Source organism: Perissodus microlepis, chromosome 19, assembly GCF_051167445.1.
Source record: "Perissodus microlepis isolate ML-2025 ecotype Zambia chromosome 19, ASM5116744v1, whole genome shotgun sequence".
NCBI classification, from domain to species: Eukaryota; Metazoa; Chordata; class Actinopteri; order Cichliformes; family Cichlidae; genus Perissodus; species Perissodus microlepis.
In genome coordinates this window covers 26575879-26591276 of record NC_140479.1, presented here as the reverse complement: position 1 = coordinate 26591276, position 15398 = coordinate 26575879, and the positions used below count along the sequence as shown (strand labels likewise).

Genomic DNA, 15398 nt, shown 5'->3' with positions numbered 1-15398 from the left:
TTGATTCTTTTTACTGAATCGAGTTTTAATGAGTCACTCACCAAAGTGAATCGGGTTTTTTGAGTCATTTGATTCACTGAGTCAGTTGACCAGAGAGTGCAAAAAATTTACATTTTCACTCAAACTTAATTTGTTTCTCTTTTCATGTAAATCCCACTGCTAAGATGAATGATTCTATTAAAAAAAACAAATATTTTATAGAGCAAAAAAGAGAGAAAACCATTTCTAAAATTAAGCAATTTCCTATCAAAATTGCTTAATAAACATTTATTTTGTTTATTTTCATTTTATTAGTATTTTCCTTAAATGTGTTAAATATATATTTTCTCATCTAAATGTCCACTGAGCTGTGAGCCAGGGGGCGGTAATGCGCCTTAACATTGGTTGCCAACCAAGAAGAAGAAGAAGCTGTGAGCCAGGAGGGAGGGGGTGAGTGAGTGAGTGAGTGATTCGTTCGTTCGCTCGCTCTATGATTCAGCACAGGAGGGAGGGGGTGAGTGAGTGATTCGTTCGTTCGCTCGCTCTATGATTCAGCACAGGAGGGAGGGGGTGAGCGAGTGAGTGATTCGTTCGCTCGCTCTATGATTCAGCACAGGAGGGAGGGGGTGAGCGAGTGAGTGATTCGTTCGCTCGCTCTATGATTCAGCACAGGAGGGAGGGGGTGAGTGAGTCCTGAGTGATTCGCTTAAGCTTACGATTCAGCACAGGAGGGAGGGGGTTAGTGAGTCCTGAGTGATTCGTTCGCTCTATGATTCAGCACAGGAGGGAGGGGGTTAGTGAGTCCTGAGTGATTCGCTTACGCTTACGATTCAGCACAGGCGGGAGGGGGTTAGTGAGTGAGTGAGTGATTCGTTCGTTCTATGATTCAGCACAGGAGGGAGGGGGTGAGCGAGTCCTGAGTGATTTGCTTACGCTTACGATTCAACACAGGAAGGGAGGGGGTGAGTAGCTCAAATGTGTCGTTAGCATGTTAGCAGAGCGATGCTACTGTGAACCGAGGAGCTATTTTCTTGATGTGAGCTTCTACTCAGGGTTTTTTCTTCCAGTTCAGAGCAGAAATGCTTTTGTTAAGAAACTGGCTGTTGTTTCCCCCCCCCCGCAATTTTAATTATAAGCTAGATATATTTCTACTAAGCGAATTAGTTTGCTAACAGAAACAGGGATGAGTCAGTGAGTCAATTGGGCTTGTGAATCATGATTCACGAGTCAGTAAAGTGATTCTCGAGTATTGAACGATTCGTTCACGAATCGAACATCACTATTCACTTATCATTTCAGCTTTTCACTGGCTATCCAGTTTTTCCACCTCTTCTGTTTTGGGTGGACAGGAGACTATCTGCCAATACTGACAAGATACACAGGGCCGGAATTTGAGGTGTGTTGCATCAAGAAAAGAGTAATACTGACAACGAGTAACACTCACACAAAAACTTAACTCATTATCCTCTGTGGGGGCATAAAAGCTAAGAAAGGACAAACAAATAAAACATGAAGAGATAAGCCAACGGAGAAAAAAGGCAGACGGTGAGGGGACAGCAGAGCAGACTGTTGTTAGCCGTTCTAATGTAGGTAACGCAAAATACCAGTAAAATTTCCCTGTGACTGTACCCGGGGTGAATTGTGAGTAATCCTTAGGCTGCCATCAGCTTAATGTCTATAGTGACACCATCTGAAATCATGTTTCAGCAATAGTTCTGTTTAATTTGAGTTCACATTGACATAAATGTGTGGAAAGTGCTGAGCACAGGTATAACACTTTATGATCACTTTATGGTTTGCTATAGAACAAACATTCAAACACATTTTGAATGTAAATCCCCTTATTCAAATCTATTCAAATATCGCCATGCCTTACTGGCAGACACAAGACTATATCTGGTAAACATCTGTTTCTTTCCTTTAGTGACCTTAACATTTCCATATGCAGATAACAGAATGCAAACTCTGCACAGCATCACATGGGTGAATGCTTTTGGTGTGATTTCCAGATTTCCAGTTTTAGTTGGATGGGTTTCCATAAAGTTGAGACTGTACTTAAAGAAAACAACAACAAAACGCCCTATTGTTTTTTGTACAAGTATGTTTTTATGACCAAATTGTGAATGAGCTAAAAAAAAAAGAAAAAAGCCCTGCTTTTTTTTTTTTTTTTTTTAAGAAATAAACGCTTTTTAAAGTAAAATGAAACTAACTAGAAAGGCTGGGATACATCGGTTTGCAAATTTCTTAATCCCCAGTAGACTAGAGTCCTGGAATATCTTAAATCAATGGAACATCTATTCAAACCATAGTTTACATTCTGGTTCTTGTATTATAAACTATTACTTATAAACTATTATAAACATTGTTTCACCTTCTTGACCACATTTCATATTTTGAGCAATAGCGTATTTTCATGTACATAAGTGCAATTTAAATAAAATTGCTTCACGTTTATACTGAAGTATAGTACTTAAGTAAGTGTAGCCTTGAGTGCATTTAGGGCTTCTTGTAGCAGAAGAAGTTCCTTCTCAGCTGGCAGTTTCTCATGCTGAAGGATGCAGTACCATTCTTCTCAAGGACGCCACAAAAGCTGTGAGATGGGCAGCTTGGAATATTTTCATATTGCATCTGCTCTCCACTCACCCACAACCACTTACCAGCCAGGTTACACAGGCCTGTCCACACCTGCCAACATTAAACAGAGAGGTCCACGTACAAAAACTTGTAACAAATAAAGAGTTTCTCAATACAAATACAATGTAGGAAACTGGCCAACCTCATCAGTGATAGCCTCTTGTGCTCTCTCTCGTGCATAAGTATGGTCAAATGGAGAGATCAGCGTGACCAGGTCGTAGTGGTGGTTCCAGTCTGAAAAGGTTGGATTATTTGTGTTGACTCTATCCAGAGACCTGCAGTGATCCAATGCCTCCTCCCATGTCTTATTCTTCTTCACCAGCACCAAAGGGTCAGTATAACATGTGAAATATCGCGTCTTATCACAATTGCTGACTATCCATTTTCCATGTCTCTTAAAAACACAGTTTTCCTGTGCATTTGGTTCTGCAAGAACAAGGAGAAGTAAAGTAGTGAGAATGCACTGAGAAGTTTTCAGAGAAGGTTTGAAGACCAAATTGCATCTGAGATGTAAATCTGACCATTGGCAAGCGCCACTGTGTGCGCTCAAATCTTCAGCTTTTATTGTTTGCATCAAAAAGGCCTCAGCATGTTTCATAAATGTACTGTAGATAATAGTATAGGCAAGATATAATAGATACAATAGATATAATAGATTTGAACCTTAAAACAAATAAATGTTAGCCTAACAGAAATACTGTAATATAGTTATACAAATATAATTCAGTTACATGTTCCTTACGATTAGTGTCCCACATGGTGAAGGTGGCTATCTCATCACCTTGGGACCATTTCCATGGACTTGCTGCATCTTCTCGGTATAATCCGATCCAGCCGTACTGAATAAAATGTTCATTTTCTTGTTCGTTTCTGACAGTGACCAGATCAGTGTAGTTGTGCCTGCAGTATGCCTGTGCATCTCTCCATGTCATTAAGATAGAAGGGGAGTCATATGCAACTTTCAATTATCCACAAACAGGAGAAAGGAAGAGCAGCAGTTGAATGAAAATGCATGTCTTTGTCATCATGTTTTCCACAGGAGGATGACACTAGAGCAAGAAAAGAATCCACAGACAGGAAAGAAATTGAGAGAAATCTATAGTGAAGCTCTGCTTTATTCACTATGTAGTTTTACTCATATATACATATGATGTGAAAAGCTGATTATAAACCTGCATTCATGCACTCTACCTAACTTACAGCAGCAGAACTTACCTTGCATGTGTTAGGAGGGAAGCTCTGAAACTTAGTCTGATGATGACATTTCTTTGTCAAGTCTGGGAATTACTCATTTTACTAAGACATTTTACTAGTAAATTGTCCCTGTTGAAAAGTCAAATTACTTTTCAACAGGATGCAAAGCAGCAACATTCAAATGCTTTATGATAAATCAAATGTGTCGCACACGTTTACTCCATTTCTTTTTATTGCCTTCAGTTCCCACTTTCTGCAAGTTCTCACCACTTGCAAGCAGCAAACTATCAAAGTGGATGTTTTTTGTGTTTATGTTTATGTGCCCAGGCATGCTATGTATGAACTTGTGTGTTTATGTGTGGCTGACTGGGACCTGATGTATGTAAAAACAAAGAATTACGTGATTTAAAAAAAAAAAAATTTTTACCTGATTTTTTTCCTGAGAACAATGAGGACATTCGTTTTAAATTTCCATAGAACAGTGGCAGAATAATGTCCTCGTAATATCAGGCCCTTGTAGAGCAAAATTTAGTATTTTGGTCTAGAATGAGGCATGCTGTATAAAGCAGCGGTCCCCAACCCCCGGGCCTCGGACCGGTACCGGTCCGTGAGTCGTTTGGTACCGGGCCGCGAGAGTTGAGGCTCAGGTGTGAAATGTATAGTTTTCAGGGTTTTTATCGGTTTTCAGCGTTATTTTGTTATCGTTTTTATTGTTAACTCGGTTTTCCTGGGTCTTTTCACGTGTGTTATGAATAAATCTTCTTTTTTTCGGTACCGGTACTAGTTTTATTTTGTTGTATTTATCCGCGACACCTTAAAGGCCGGTCCGTGAAAATATTGTCGGGCATAAACCGGTCCGTGGCGCAAAAAAGGTTGGGGACCGCTGGTATAAAGCACTTTGAGTGCTCGGGTAGAGTAGAAAAGCACTAGATAAGAACCAGTCCATTTACCAATATAAATACAGGCTTTTTGTGTTGTTATTTGTCTTGTAATATTCGAAACTACCAGACCGCGGCTGCACACAGCAGACAAGAAGAAACGGTTAACTGTTCCACACAGCTGAGACACTATTACGCACAACATTTTAACACAGCAATACAAACAGGCCTAACTGGGCACAGCTAACTACAGTCTATTACATTTTGCATATTTCAGATAGATAGATAGATAACTCTTTATTGTCATTGCACAGTCATACATAGTACAATAGTACAATGAGATTGGAAAACTGTCCTACGTCGGCACTACATATAACACGACACGATATGACACATCACAACGCAACACAGTATATTAACTTAGTAATAAAAAAAAGAAGAATAAGTGTATGTGTATTGCACACTGTTATTATTGCACATTAATTATTATTGCACCTTGTTATAAATATAAATATTATTATTGTTATTGTTTTAAACATTGTTACCTCCCCCCCCAAAAAAAAAGTCCAGGGAGCCAGTCAGGTCAGCTATTTGCATTGATTAGGGCTATTGCCCTGTTGTAAAAGCTGTCGTTGAGTCTGTTTGTTCGGGACCTCAGCAGCCTGAACCTCCTGCCAGACGGCAGCAGCAGAAAGTGGAGACGCTGTTGGGCCTTCTTTAAAACCGCAGAGGTGTTAGAGCTCCATTGGAGGTCTGTGTCTATGTGCACACCCAGAAAATTGAAACTGGAGACCCCTTCCACGCCCTCCCCGTTGATGCTGACAGGCTGCAGCTCGGACTTCCTCCTTCTGAAGTCAACTACTAGTTCTTTTGTCTTGGTGGTATTTCACCTGACTCAAAAGGCAGATTTGCAAAACATGCAACGTAGCCAATTGCCGTTCTGCAGCAAGGGCAGTAGTGTTAATACTGCTTAATTCAATGGCAACCCTACAGGGACAATTCTAAGAGTTTCCAGGGGGATAAAACCTTTTAATGTGCTGTTCCTCTGTTGTGCTCCGTTTTTAAGCTGGTAGTTAAATAAATATTTAAATAGAAAATAATGTTTTCATATTACTGCCATGGCTTATGATAGGTAATGGGGTTAGGTCATTTTGAAAAAACTGGGTGCTGTGATGCTTGTCTGGAAGTATTAACTTTTTGTTATTGTTTTTTGGCCATAAAAACTGAAAAAGCATTAAATATGTAGTCTTTAAAAACTGGCATTAGAAGAAATGTAAATGTGTTACACCATAATTTGGAGAGTTTTTGTATTCATATATCAAATAAACAACAATTTTTATTCTATGAATAAAACCTGTGTGAACTTCATCTCACATAAAATTATATTACTTAGTGGAGAATAATTTTGTCTATAGTATTGGGTGTTATTTTGGGGTTTAATGAATATTATGAGTTCTATTTGTCTTTGTGGATCGTTTATGGTTGTTTGTTGATGTGATATGCCCCTCGTCTTCCTGTGTACGCATTTGAGTGTGTGTGCTGTGGTGTGTTAGTTTTGCTGCCACACCAGGCCAGGAGAGTCTCCCGCCTTTGAGCCAGCCACACCTGGGATTAATCACTCACCTGTTGCCGACCTGAATAATCAAGAAGCCCTACATAAGAGAGCAGTGGCGCGGTATTTGGCGCAGCATTGTTAAACTAGGAACACAGTTAGTGCTCATGCTTGTGTTACTGCGTTCTCAGTTATTCTCCTGTTTGAATGGTGAAGGCGTATTTGTCGGCTGGTGGATGGGAATGTACTCACTGTTGCGTCTCTTGTTTCCAGGAGGATGGCGGAAACGTGGAGGACACCGAGGAGGACAAACACAGGCGCACGAAGAACACACACACTGTGATCGTTGGCACTGCTTTCTGCTCTCTTCACTGTAAATAAACGCACCATCTTCATCTAGAAGTCCTGCATTTGGGTTCTCTTTCAACCAACCCTGACAGATAATGTGTTACACAGTTAAACTCAGTTCATCTACAGGACAATGCTGTAGTGTGTTTTTTGATATGTCATATACACAAATTTAAAGTGTTTGACATTAACATAATGTTTTACTGTGTTTTTTATACCCCAGCTCCAGTAATATATTTTGACAAATACACTAATGAGCAGTTATATCTGTTTACCGTCTACACTGCTGTGTATCTGGAACAGTCCACTTGTTAAAAATGATTTATTAATGTTTTAAGAATCGTATAATTAGCGGTATCAAAGGAATTCTTGGTTTTAATGACCTGATTATTTACCATCCCTGGTACAGATGGAAAGGTTACTTTATACAGGTTAAGATGAAAATACTAACAAACACATCACATTTTACTTTGTATTACTAGCTGTAGAAGACATCTTGGAATGACTGATAATAAGCTGTTCTTCACTTTTGTAACTCACAAAAATACAAAAGTGTAGCAAAATGTCATAATATTATTGGGATTATATGGACTTCATCTGGACTGGATTAATGATTGAGTTAATTAGTTGCACTGGTAAGTAGACTTTACTACCATCACAGAACACTACAGTGTCTATTTCCCTTATTTATTGTTAAAGCATCCTGAGCCACCAGGAAAATAGAAAGTTAAAATTAAAATTAAAATTAGAGTTTGGTTCACAAGAAACATACTCTTATTATCTGCCCAACTTTAATTTTAATGCAGTTAACATCTTTATGTGTGTAAAGTGTAATCAACGTGTTAGCAGTGTTGAGTGGACTATTTCTACTTTCTGTGCTTTGAGGCACTTCTGAAGCTCCACAGCCGAAAGTTACATCTTTGTTTTAAGATTTAATTGGCTGTGGTTTGATCTTAATGGCCCTGGGCAAATATCTGCTTACAATTAAATCTGCAGTGTTTTAAAAAGTTTGTCTATTGTTAAAATGATTTATGAGTCCTTTATAAAATCTGCACTTTGAAACAAATTGCTTTGTTTCTCAATTTTATAATCTGAATGCTTAGCAGCCTCTGTCTAGAGGAAAATGAGAGGGTTTACAGAGCAAGATAAAAAGCCCAAGGAAATTACAGCAGAGCCATTCATTATATTTTAGTCATGATTTCTAGCTGTAGAAAGTATGTAGGAATCATATAGTATTTTGGATTGATTGATAACCAGATGTTCCTCCCAAATGTTCCTCACAGCATTATTGGGACTGTAAGAAACTGACTGAGCTAATGAATCATTTCTGAATGAGCATTAAGTGGATTTTGTTTAGTCACTGAAAGCCAGGCTGGGTGTTTCCTGTTTTTGTGATAAGCTAGGCTAACTAGCTGCTGTCCATAAATGTGACATATAATATTATAAATGTGCTTCCTCAAAAGAACAAAAGAATATTAGCAAAATTTTAATTAATTGTATATTTAATAATCTAGGAAGATTTTGAACAAAAATGTAATTATCCAGCAGTCTGAAAACAAGTTTACATGTGCAGCATCAGTCACAGTATTATTACACAGTATGCTAATGTTTTTCAAACGTTAGAGCGATATTATCTCATTCTTGTAAAAGGACGAGGGTTCAAACGCACACACACATAGACACACACACCTTATCGCTGGTACAACCAGGAGAGACAAACAGATCAATAAGCGCTACCTGCACCAGTCAAGAACTCACAATTACCGTCAGTGCCTGAGGAGAAGATGACATTTGAAAAGATTTCTCAAGATTTCAGCACAGATGGGCATTCAGTCTCTCACCGTCAAAGATTTCGACAAGGTACAGCTCACTTTACAATCAAATTCAGAGCAGTTTCTTTTCTGCTTTTTTTCATACCACTGCTTTACTCCCTCCTTGTGAAATCTGACCTCGTGGAACTTTCACTCGTTTACTCGTTTTTCGTTTCAGATACATGTAAAACATTTGTAGTAAGTGTGTTACATTGTTTAAAACTAAACCACATAGCAGACTGCTCTGTCACCTATTAGGAAAGCCCCCATTATAAATTTATTTGATTTATTTGATTTACTGAAGACAAAATATTTTATTAGGATTTTTAACTGAGAGGAACATTTTCAAGGTCTGTTTGCAGATGGAAGCAGACCTGCGTTTCCACACCACCGACTGGTTATACTGAGTCTGAGCCTGCTGAATGCTGTTCTGCTGATAGCTGCTGTTGTCATTGGGATCTACTGTAAGTATGAGAGTCAACAAGAAACTCCTTAATCTGAAGTATAATCCTTGTTCTGTATGATATTAATCGCACAAAGTAGTAGAACCAAGTACGAACGATGGTATGAAACTGCAGAAATTCATATAATTGACTTTTACATATATGAATATCTGATTGATTAGAGTTTATTTCTAGACCAGGGTTTCTTAATGTTTTCAGTGTGCCAAATGACACAGGGCCACACTCAAGAATAATACTGTATTTGTAATGTTTCATTTTGGACACATTACAAGCACAGCATTTGCGGTTTATGTTGGTATATGCCATTTTTACTATCATGAAACAGGTATGTGTTGCTTTGCAGTTGCTTTGATCGCTAGATGGTTGCAAGTTTTGCTAGTAGTATGCATGGAAGATGCTAACTTGTCTGCTAACCCTCACTAACTACTTACCGAGCAGTATTAAACTGTGAAAAATGCAACCAAATGAAAATCGTTTGCCTTCAAATCAAAACTTCTGCCTGGAGAAATGTGTTAGTTGCAGCACAACTTTTACTTTGAAAGCAAATGTCGTCTGTTTCTGCGTTTTGGCACACTGCACCTAGAAGAGTAAATGGTTACTGTTTGTGCGTACAATAGTGTCTTTCATACAAATTAGAGGTAATCAAAGCAATCTGCTGGCAAGGTTTTTCACTCAGCCATAGTCAACAACCTGAGCTCAATTCCAGTCACTGGACCTTTCGGTGAATGTAGTTCTTTGTACAGTTATTCGTATATTAGCTGGTATCTATATCTGTGACAAGCACTCATACTGTCTATAGATGCAATACGCTAACAAATCTACTATGTGGAGCCAACATGGCATCTGGAAAACTGAAGACCACAAACCAATGGCTGACATCACTGTGATTAGAGCAATCTTTTATATCGACCATCTTTTCCTTTCTCGTTTCTTATCTTTCAGGTGTCAAAGCCAAAGACTTTCAGGTTTCAGATTCATCTGTTTCACCCTTGTTTATTGAAATGAACCATCTCCGCAACCACAGTGGTATCATCAAAGAGAGGCTGGAGGCCCAGGCAAAACTGGTGAAAGAGCGCACCAACCACGTGCAGCTAAAGCTCCAGGTGAAGCAGTTGAAGGTCGAAAATGATTTGCTTCAGCGACAAATTGAGACACTAAATGCAGCGAAATCAAATCTCCAGACAAATAAAACTCTCTTAGGTAAGTTCAGCCTCCAACCAGTCTTTGTGAACATGCAGCATGCTGTGAATCTGCACGGTTTACTATAAAATAGTAAATGGTTGTTCGATCTCTCGTGGAACAGAGGAAACCTGCGGCAGATGCCCAACAGGATGGCGCCTTCTTAAAACATCCTGTTATTATTTTTCTCACCATGAAATAAACTCCAGAAAGAACTGGACGGAGAGCAGACAATACTGCATTAATCAGGGCGGTGACTTGCTTGTCATCAATAACTTGGAGGAGCAGGTTGGTCAGAAACAAAGTCTCTTCTGTTTACATAGTTTATTTTGTAGGCCTCTGTGTCTGGTTTTAAAATGCCAAGAAATTCGAGCCCACCATGTGTGAGAAAGTTATCTTTTGTTAATGATTAAGATTCATTTCAAAAAGTAAAGCCACAATAATATACGTTTAAGTTTAGCAATTACTCATTAACTTGTACGCTATTAAGAGCTTTACACTCAAAAACTTTACCACTGCTACATCTCTGCTCGTGTGTGGGTCTATGTGGGTGTGATTTAATTAGACTGAACTTACTTTAAACTGGCAAAGTAAGAAAAATAGTACTCGTCTAACGTCTTAGAGCACATATGTGACATCTTGATAAAGGCTAACCACAGGGAGCAAATGTTTTATATTCATGATAGCATTGCTCAGCTATGCCAAAACGAAAGGGCTTTTAAATTCTGTTTGATCACACCATACTTATTTGTCATCATTTAAAAATCAAATTGAATGTCTGCTTTCTCATAGCTCCTCATAACCGACAACTTTCAAAAAGTGAGCAGCTCTGGCGTATGGTGGCAGAATGGATACTGGATCGGCCTCACTGATGTGGTGACAGAGGGAACCTGGGTCTGGGTTAACAATGTGACCGAGGTGGATTCAATGTAAGCGACTCGTGAAGCGCTATGATTCATTACTGACAAATGTACTGAAAACATGTTCCTCTCTAAGCGATTGTGCTTTACTCAAGGTACTGGAGAAGTGGGCAGCCCGACAGCTCTGGTGAGGAGAAGAAGAACTGTGCTGCTTTTCTTTTCTTTACCGATAATGTGAAGACGTGGTACAATGTAGAATGTAGCAGCAAACAGCTGAACTGGATCTGCGAGATGGAGCCAAAGCAAACCACAAGAGGATCTCAATGATGATGTTTCAAAATAATAATAGCAATAATGTCATAAAATCTCTCAAATAAATTAGCTGTAACTTGACATGTGAAAAATCGTGTTATACACTACTGTAAGTGACACGTTTTCTGTTTTTTGTTTTTAAAGTATTTTGACAACACTCAGCATATTCAGTTGTATATGGGGGAAAAATGTCTGCAGTATCTGATCTGTAATGATTTTAAGATGTTTAATGCTTAACTTGATAAAATAAAAATTCATCCTTAAAGAATATTTCTGATCCTAATCTTGTTTAGATGATCTGAAAACTCTGCTGTTCCTTTACCTCCTGTAAATGGTTAACAAGTGAACTTGATTTTCTGTTTGCATTGTTACACACACACACACATGCCCAAACACCCGCAGGGCAATGTCCTAACAAATACTCTCTCTTTCTCGGGTGATCTTGCTGCACCCTTCTCATCTCGTCGATTAAAATGGAGGACAACGGAAATAATGCTGGCTTTTTTGAGAGTACTTATAACAAACTGACTTATCCTGAGGACATTAGTGAAGATGACCACAGTTTCAACTTGAACCAGGAGAGGCAACAAGGTAAATGACAAGAAGATGAATGATGATTAAGGAAATATGTTTAATGTTTCTTCTCTGGCAGAAACTAGCTTTGCTCTAAGAAAGTGAAACCTTCACAGCACTTTTTATAACTTTTTATAACATCCACATTTTCTCCCACCTCTTGGGTGTTATTTTGATGTTGCTGTATTGTGCATGGCTCTGATATTTATCCACTACTTATCTGTGTAGTGTCCCTGTCCACGATGGGGCCTGGATCCTGTGTAAATCGTTACAAAGCGCTTGCAGTGAGCCTGGCAGTGCTCGCTGCCTTTCTGCTGGCAGTTGATATTGGCCTGGGAGTCTACTGTAAGTGATTACTGCAAGCTGCAGTTTTTGTTATATTGAGAAAATTTTTAAATCTTAAAAAAAAAGGTTCAACAGGAGGGAAAATAATCATCTCTTGTGGGAAAATCGAGGTCAACAAAAAGGGATTTGATTTATTCTCACCTGACTCTTTTTATCTAGTTTTAACTCCCTGGTTTGGTTTTCCACCCTGTAGCTTCACTGCTTATTCACCTGTGTTTGTGTCCTCAATAGGCAGCTAATTTTACTGAAAAGTCTCCAATAAATACTGTTTCACTACCTGCCTGCCACTAAAGAGTAGCTAAAGTTAGCAGGTGAATACGGAAGAAACGTTAGCATCTATGAAACCGGATATTATCCCCTCAAATTCATGGAAACCAAAATAATAAATCCCAGTCTTTTTTTCATAAACTGTATAAGGTTGTTTTGTGTCAGCTTTCTAAAACGTTTGTTCCTGCTGCCCCCAAGTGATCAAAAAAGAACAAAACAGAAAATGCAGGTTTAATTACTAACATTACAAATGTACCTTAAATTACGGTCACTAAAGTAGCATCAGGGAAATTCAGAGTTTGTATCCCCTTAGAAAAACATATTAGTTGACGCATTTTTTTCACCTGGTTGCAAACACAGAAAACTTTCTATACATGATTTAAGCTACAAAATATGAGGTGTGCTTGATTATTTGATTAATAAATATGTTAATTTATAAAAATGGTGCATATGCTTTTGCACCAGTGACTATTATATCAGGTTTTGCCCACTTTATTGGCTAATATTAGATTACTACAGATCACTCATGCCAAATGCCAGACTAATTTGAGTTTTAATTTAATTGCAGTATTTCTGTTACATAATTTATCCATATAAGAGGACCAACAAGCTGATAACTCAGTTGTAAATACCTGTTACTTCTTTATTTAGAAAGGGTCACCAGAGCAGGTGGATCAGCAAATGTGGCATATTTAACCAGGATTTTTGTTTCCAATCCTGAACTGGGGATCTTTTAGTTGTTAGGCAAATGTATTAACAACTATACTAAAGAGCTATTCACTATGTTATTTAATTATGGGACAATTAAAAAAAAGGAAAATGTGTAAACAGTCTTAGCTGTGACCTAAAAACTACCTGTGTTCTAGATAATAAATAAATATTTTTAAGTGAGGTTTGTCTGCTACTGTTCTTTTGTTATTTCCGTTAGAGTTCTTTCTTCTGCTGTACCAACACTGTAAAAATTGTACTGTTTTTAAAGTCTTCCTTTTCTCTACTTTCAGACTACAGACTTACTTATGGGAACCATTTAGTAACAGACATCAGCACTGAGATTGCCAAATTGCAGGCTACTTACAACACTGCACTCCAAAGCAAGACTGAAGCCAAACAGGAGGTGGCGAAAGAGATCAAGTCGCAGCAAATTACCAAGTGGGAGCTTGACCATCTGAACAGAAGGAAAAAAGATACCGAAAAACTAATAGACAGAACTGAAACGGAAATAGCGATGTTGGAATCCCACATGCCAATGCTCAGTGAGAGGCTTTTTCTTTATTTATCATGTTAATAAATGCACTATAATTGTCATGTCATTCCTTTTTTTTGTTTTTGTCAACAGAAGAGGGCTGCAGACAGTGTTTGCCAGGCTGGACTGTCATTAACTCCATGTGTTACTTCTTCGCTTTATCTGAGGAACTCTCACGGAGATCATGGATGGATGCCAGACATTTCTGCAAGAGGCAAGGAAGCGACTTATTGGTGATCAACAGCAGAGAGGAACATGTAAGACTCAACATTTAAACAACACAATGAAACTTACTGACAAAATTACAAGTTCCACTTCTCATGAACAGCACTAGCATATATGAATGTTTGTGTGTGTTTTCATGTACATGTGTATTTCCTATATTGTCAGATGGCCCTTGCTGAAATTGTAAAAATGTCTCGAGACCCCTCGAGATCGCTTGCCCACAGTGGATTCTGGATTGGACTGAGAGATGCAGATGTGGAAGGAAGTTGGACATGGTTGGATGGGACAAGGGTGGAAGAGATGTATAAATTCTCCTAAAAATCTTAATCCATAATGACAAAGTGAAAGAAGTTTGCTTGCTATTTTTTTTTTCAAATCAACATTTACATAAGTACTCACAGCCTTTGCCATAGCACTCAAAACTGAGCTTAGATGCATCGTGTTTCCACTGATCACTTGTCAGTGGTTTCTATTAGTTTTTGATTGGAGTTCATTGTGGTAAGGATTGTATCAATGCACAGATCTGGGAAAGGGTACAGAAACATTTCTGCACCCCTGAAAGTCCCGATAATGGCTCCATCATCAGTAGATGTAAGAAGTTTGGAATCACCGGGAATCTTCCTGGAGCTGGACGCCCAGCCAGTCTGAGCAATCAGGGTGTAAGTGCCTTAGTCAGCGAGAACTCGATGGTCACTCTAATAGAACAACTCTCAAAGTTGTTCAGGTCATGTGCAAAATGCTCTGGACTGATGAAACAAAAATTGAACTCTTTGGGCTGAATGCCAAGGATCAGCACCTAGCTAATTCTATTCCTACAGTGAAGCATGGTGGTAGCAGCATCATGCTGTGGGGATGTTTTTCAGCAGCAGGAACTACTCAAGACTACTCATGGTCGAGTTGATGATAACTTGCTCCAGAGCACTATGGACCTGGGACTGGGGTGAAGGTCCATCTTCCAACAGGACAACAACCCTAAAGGTGGCAAAAGGTGCTTCAACAAAGTATTGAGTACTGAGCAAGGGCTCTGAATACTTATGTACATGTTGTATTTTTGTTTTTTGCTTTTAATGCGTTTGCAAGAATTTCAAGCAAATCTTTCTGACTTTGTAATTATAGGCTGTTGTGTAAAACTTTGAAGTGAAAAATGAATCAAATCCAGTTTGGAATAAAGTAATGTAATGTGACAAAATGTGGAACAAGACAAGCACTATAAATTCTTTCTGAATGCCCTGCAACCATTATCCACTTGTGATAACGTAATTTAAGTATATGTCAGTTTATTAATTTAAGTATATGGTAATTTCCCATATATCTCTGTCAGAGCACACATAAAAAAACTAAGCAAAGTTACCCATCTCTTGTTTCAGGTACTGGGATATTGGAGAGCCTAACAACCAAAACAATGAAGACTGTGCTGCTATGTATCCCAGAGAAAACCCTTTTCATTCATGGAACGATGCTCCATGCAGCTGGAACCTGAAATGGATTTGTGAGAGGACACCAAGACCTTTTAGCTCTAGCTTAAATGTTTAAA

The 15398-nt window shown here is 38.5% G+C and overlaps 2 protein-coding genes across 3 annotated transcripts; both read left to right on the top strand.

Annotated features, from left to right (window-relative positions):
* The first annotated feature begins 8052 nt into the window (after nucleotides 1-8052).
* On the top strand, nucleotides 8053-11517 carry LOC146366177 (uncharacterized). Of its 2 annotated transcripts, none has more exons than XM_084914962.1 (6): nucleotides 8053-8445; nucleotides 8759-8860; nucleotides 9803-10060; nucleotides 10164-10327; nucleotides 10832-10968; nucleotides 11055-11517. In XM_084914962.1, exons 1-6 carry the CDS (start codon nucleotides 8370-8372, stop codon nucleotides 11224-11226), a joined length of 909 nt encoding a protein of 302 aa, XP_084771088.1. In that variant the 5' UTR covers nucleotides 8053-8369; the 3' UTR covers nucleotides 11227-11517. The 2 variants fall into 2 exon arrangements, with proteins under 2 accessions (XP_084771088.1, XP_084771087.1); XM_084914961.1 differs by having other exon boundaries at nucleotides 8059-8445; nucleotides 8747-8860; nucleotides 11055-11506.
* Nucleotides 11518-11606: 89 nt separating this feature from the next.
* LOC146366176 (uncharacterized) lies at nucleotides 11607-15397 on the top strand. Its single transcript, XM_084914960.1, has 6 exons — nucleotides 11607-11802; nucleotides 12013-12129; nucleotides 13398-13649; nucleotides 13733-13896; nucleotides 14030-14166; nucleotides 15232-15397. Exons 1-6 carry the CDS (start codon nucleotides 11685-11687, stop codon nucleotides 15395-15397), a joined length of 954 nt encoding a protein of 317 aa, XP_084771086.1. The 5' UTR covers nucleotides 11607-11684.
* The last annotated feature ends 1 nt before the right edge of the window (nucleotide 15398 follows it).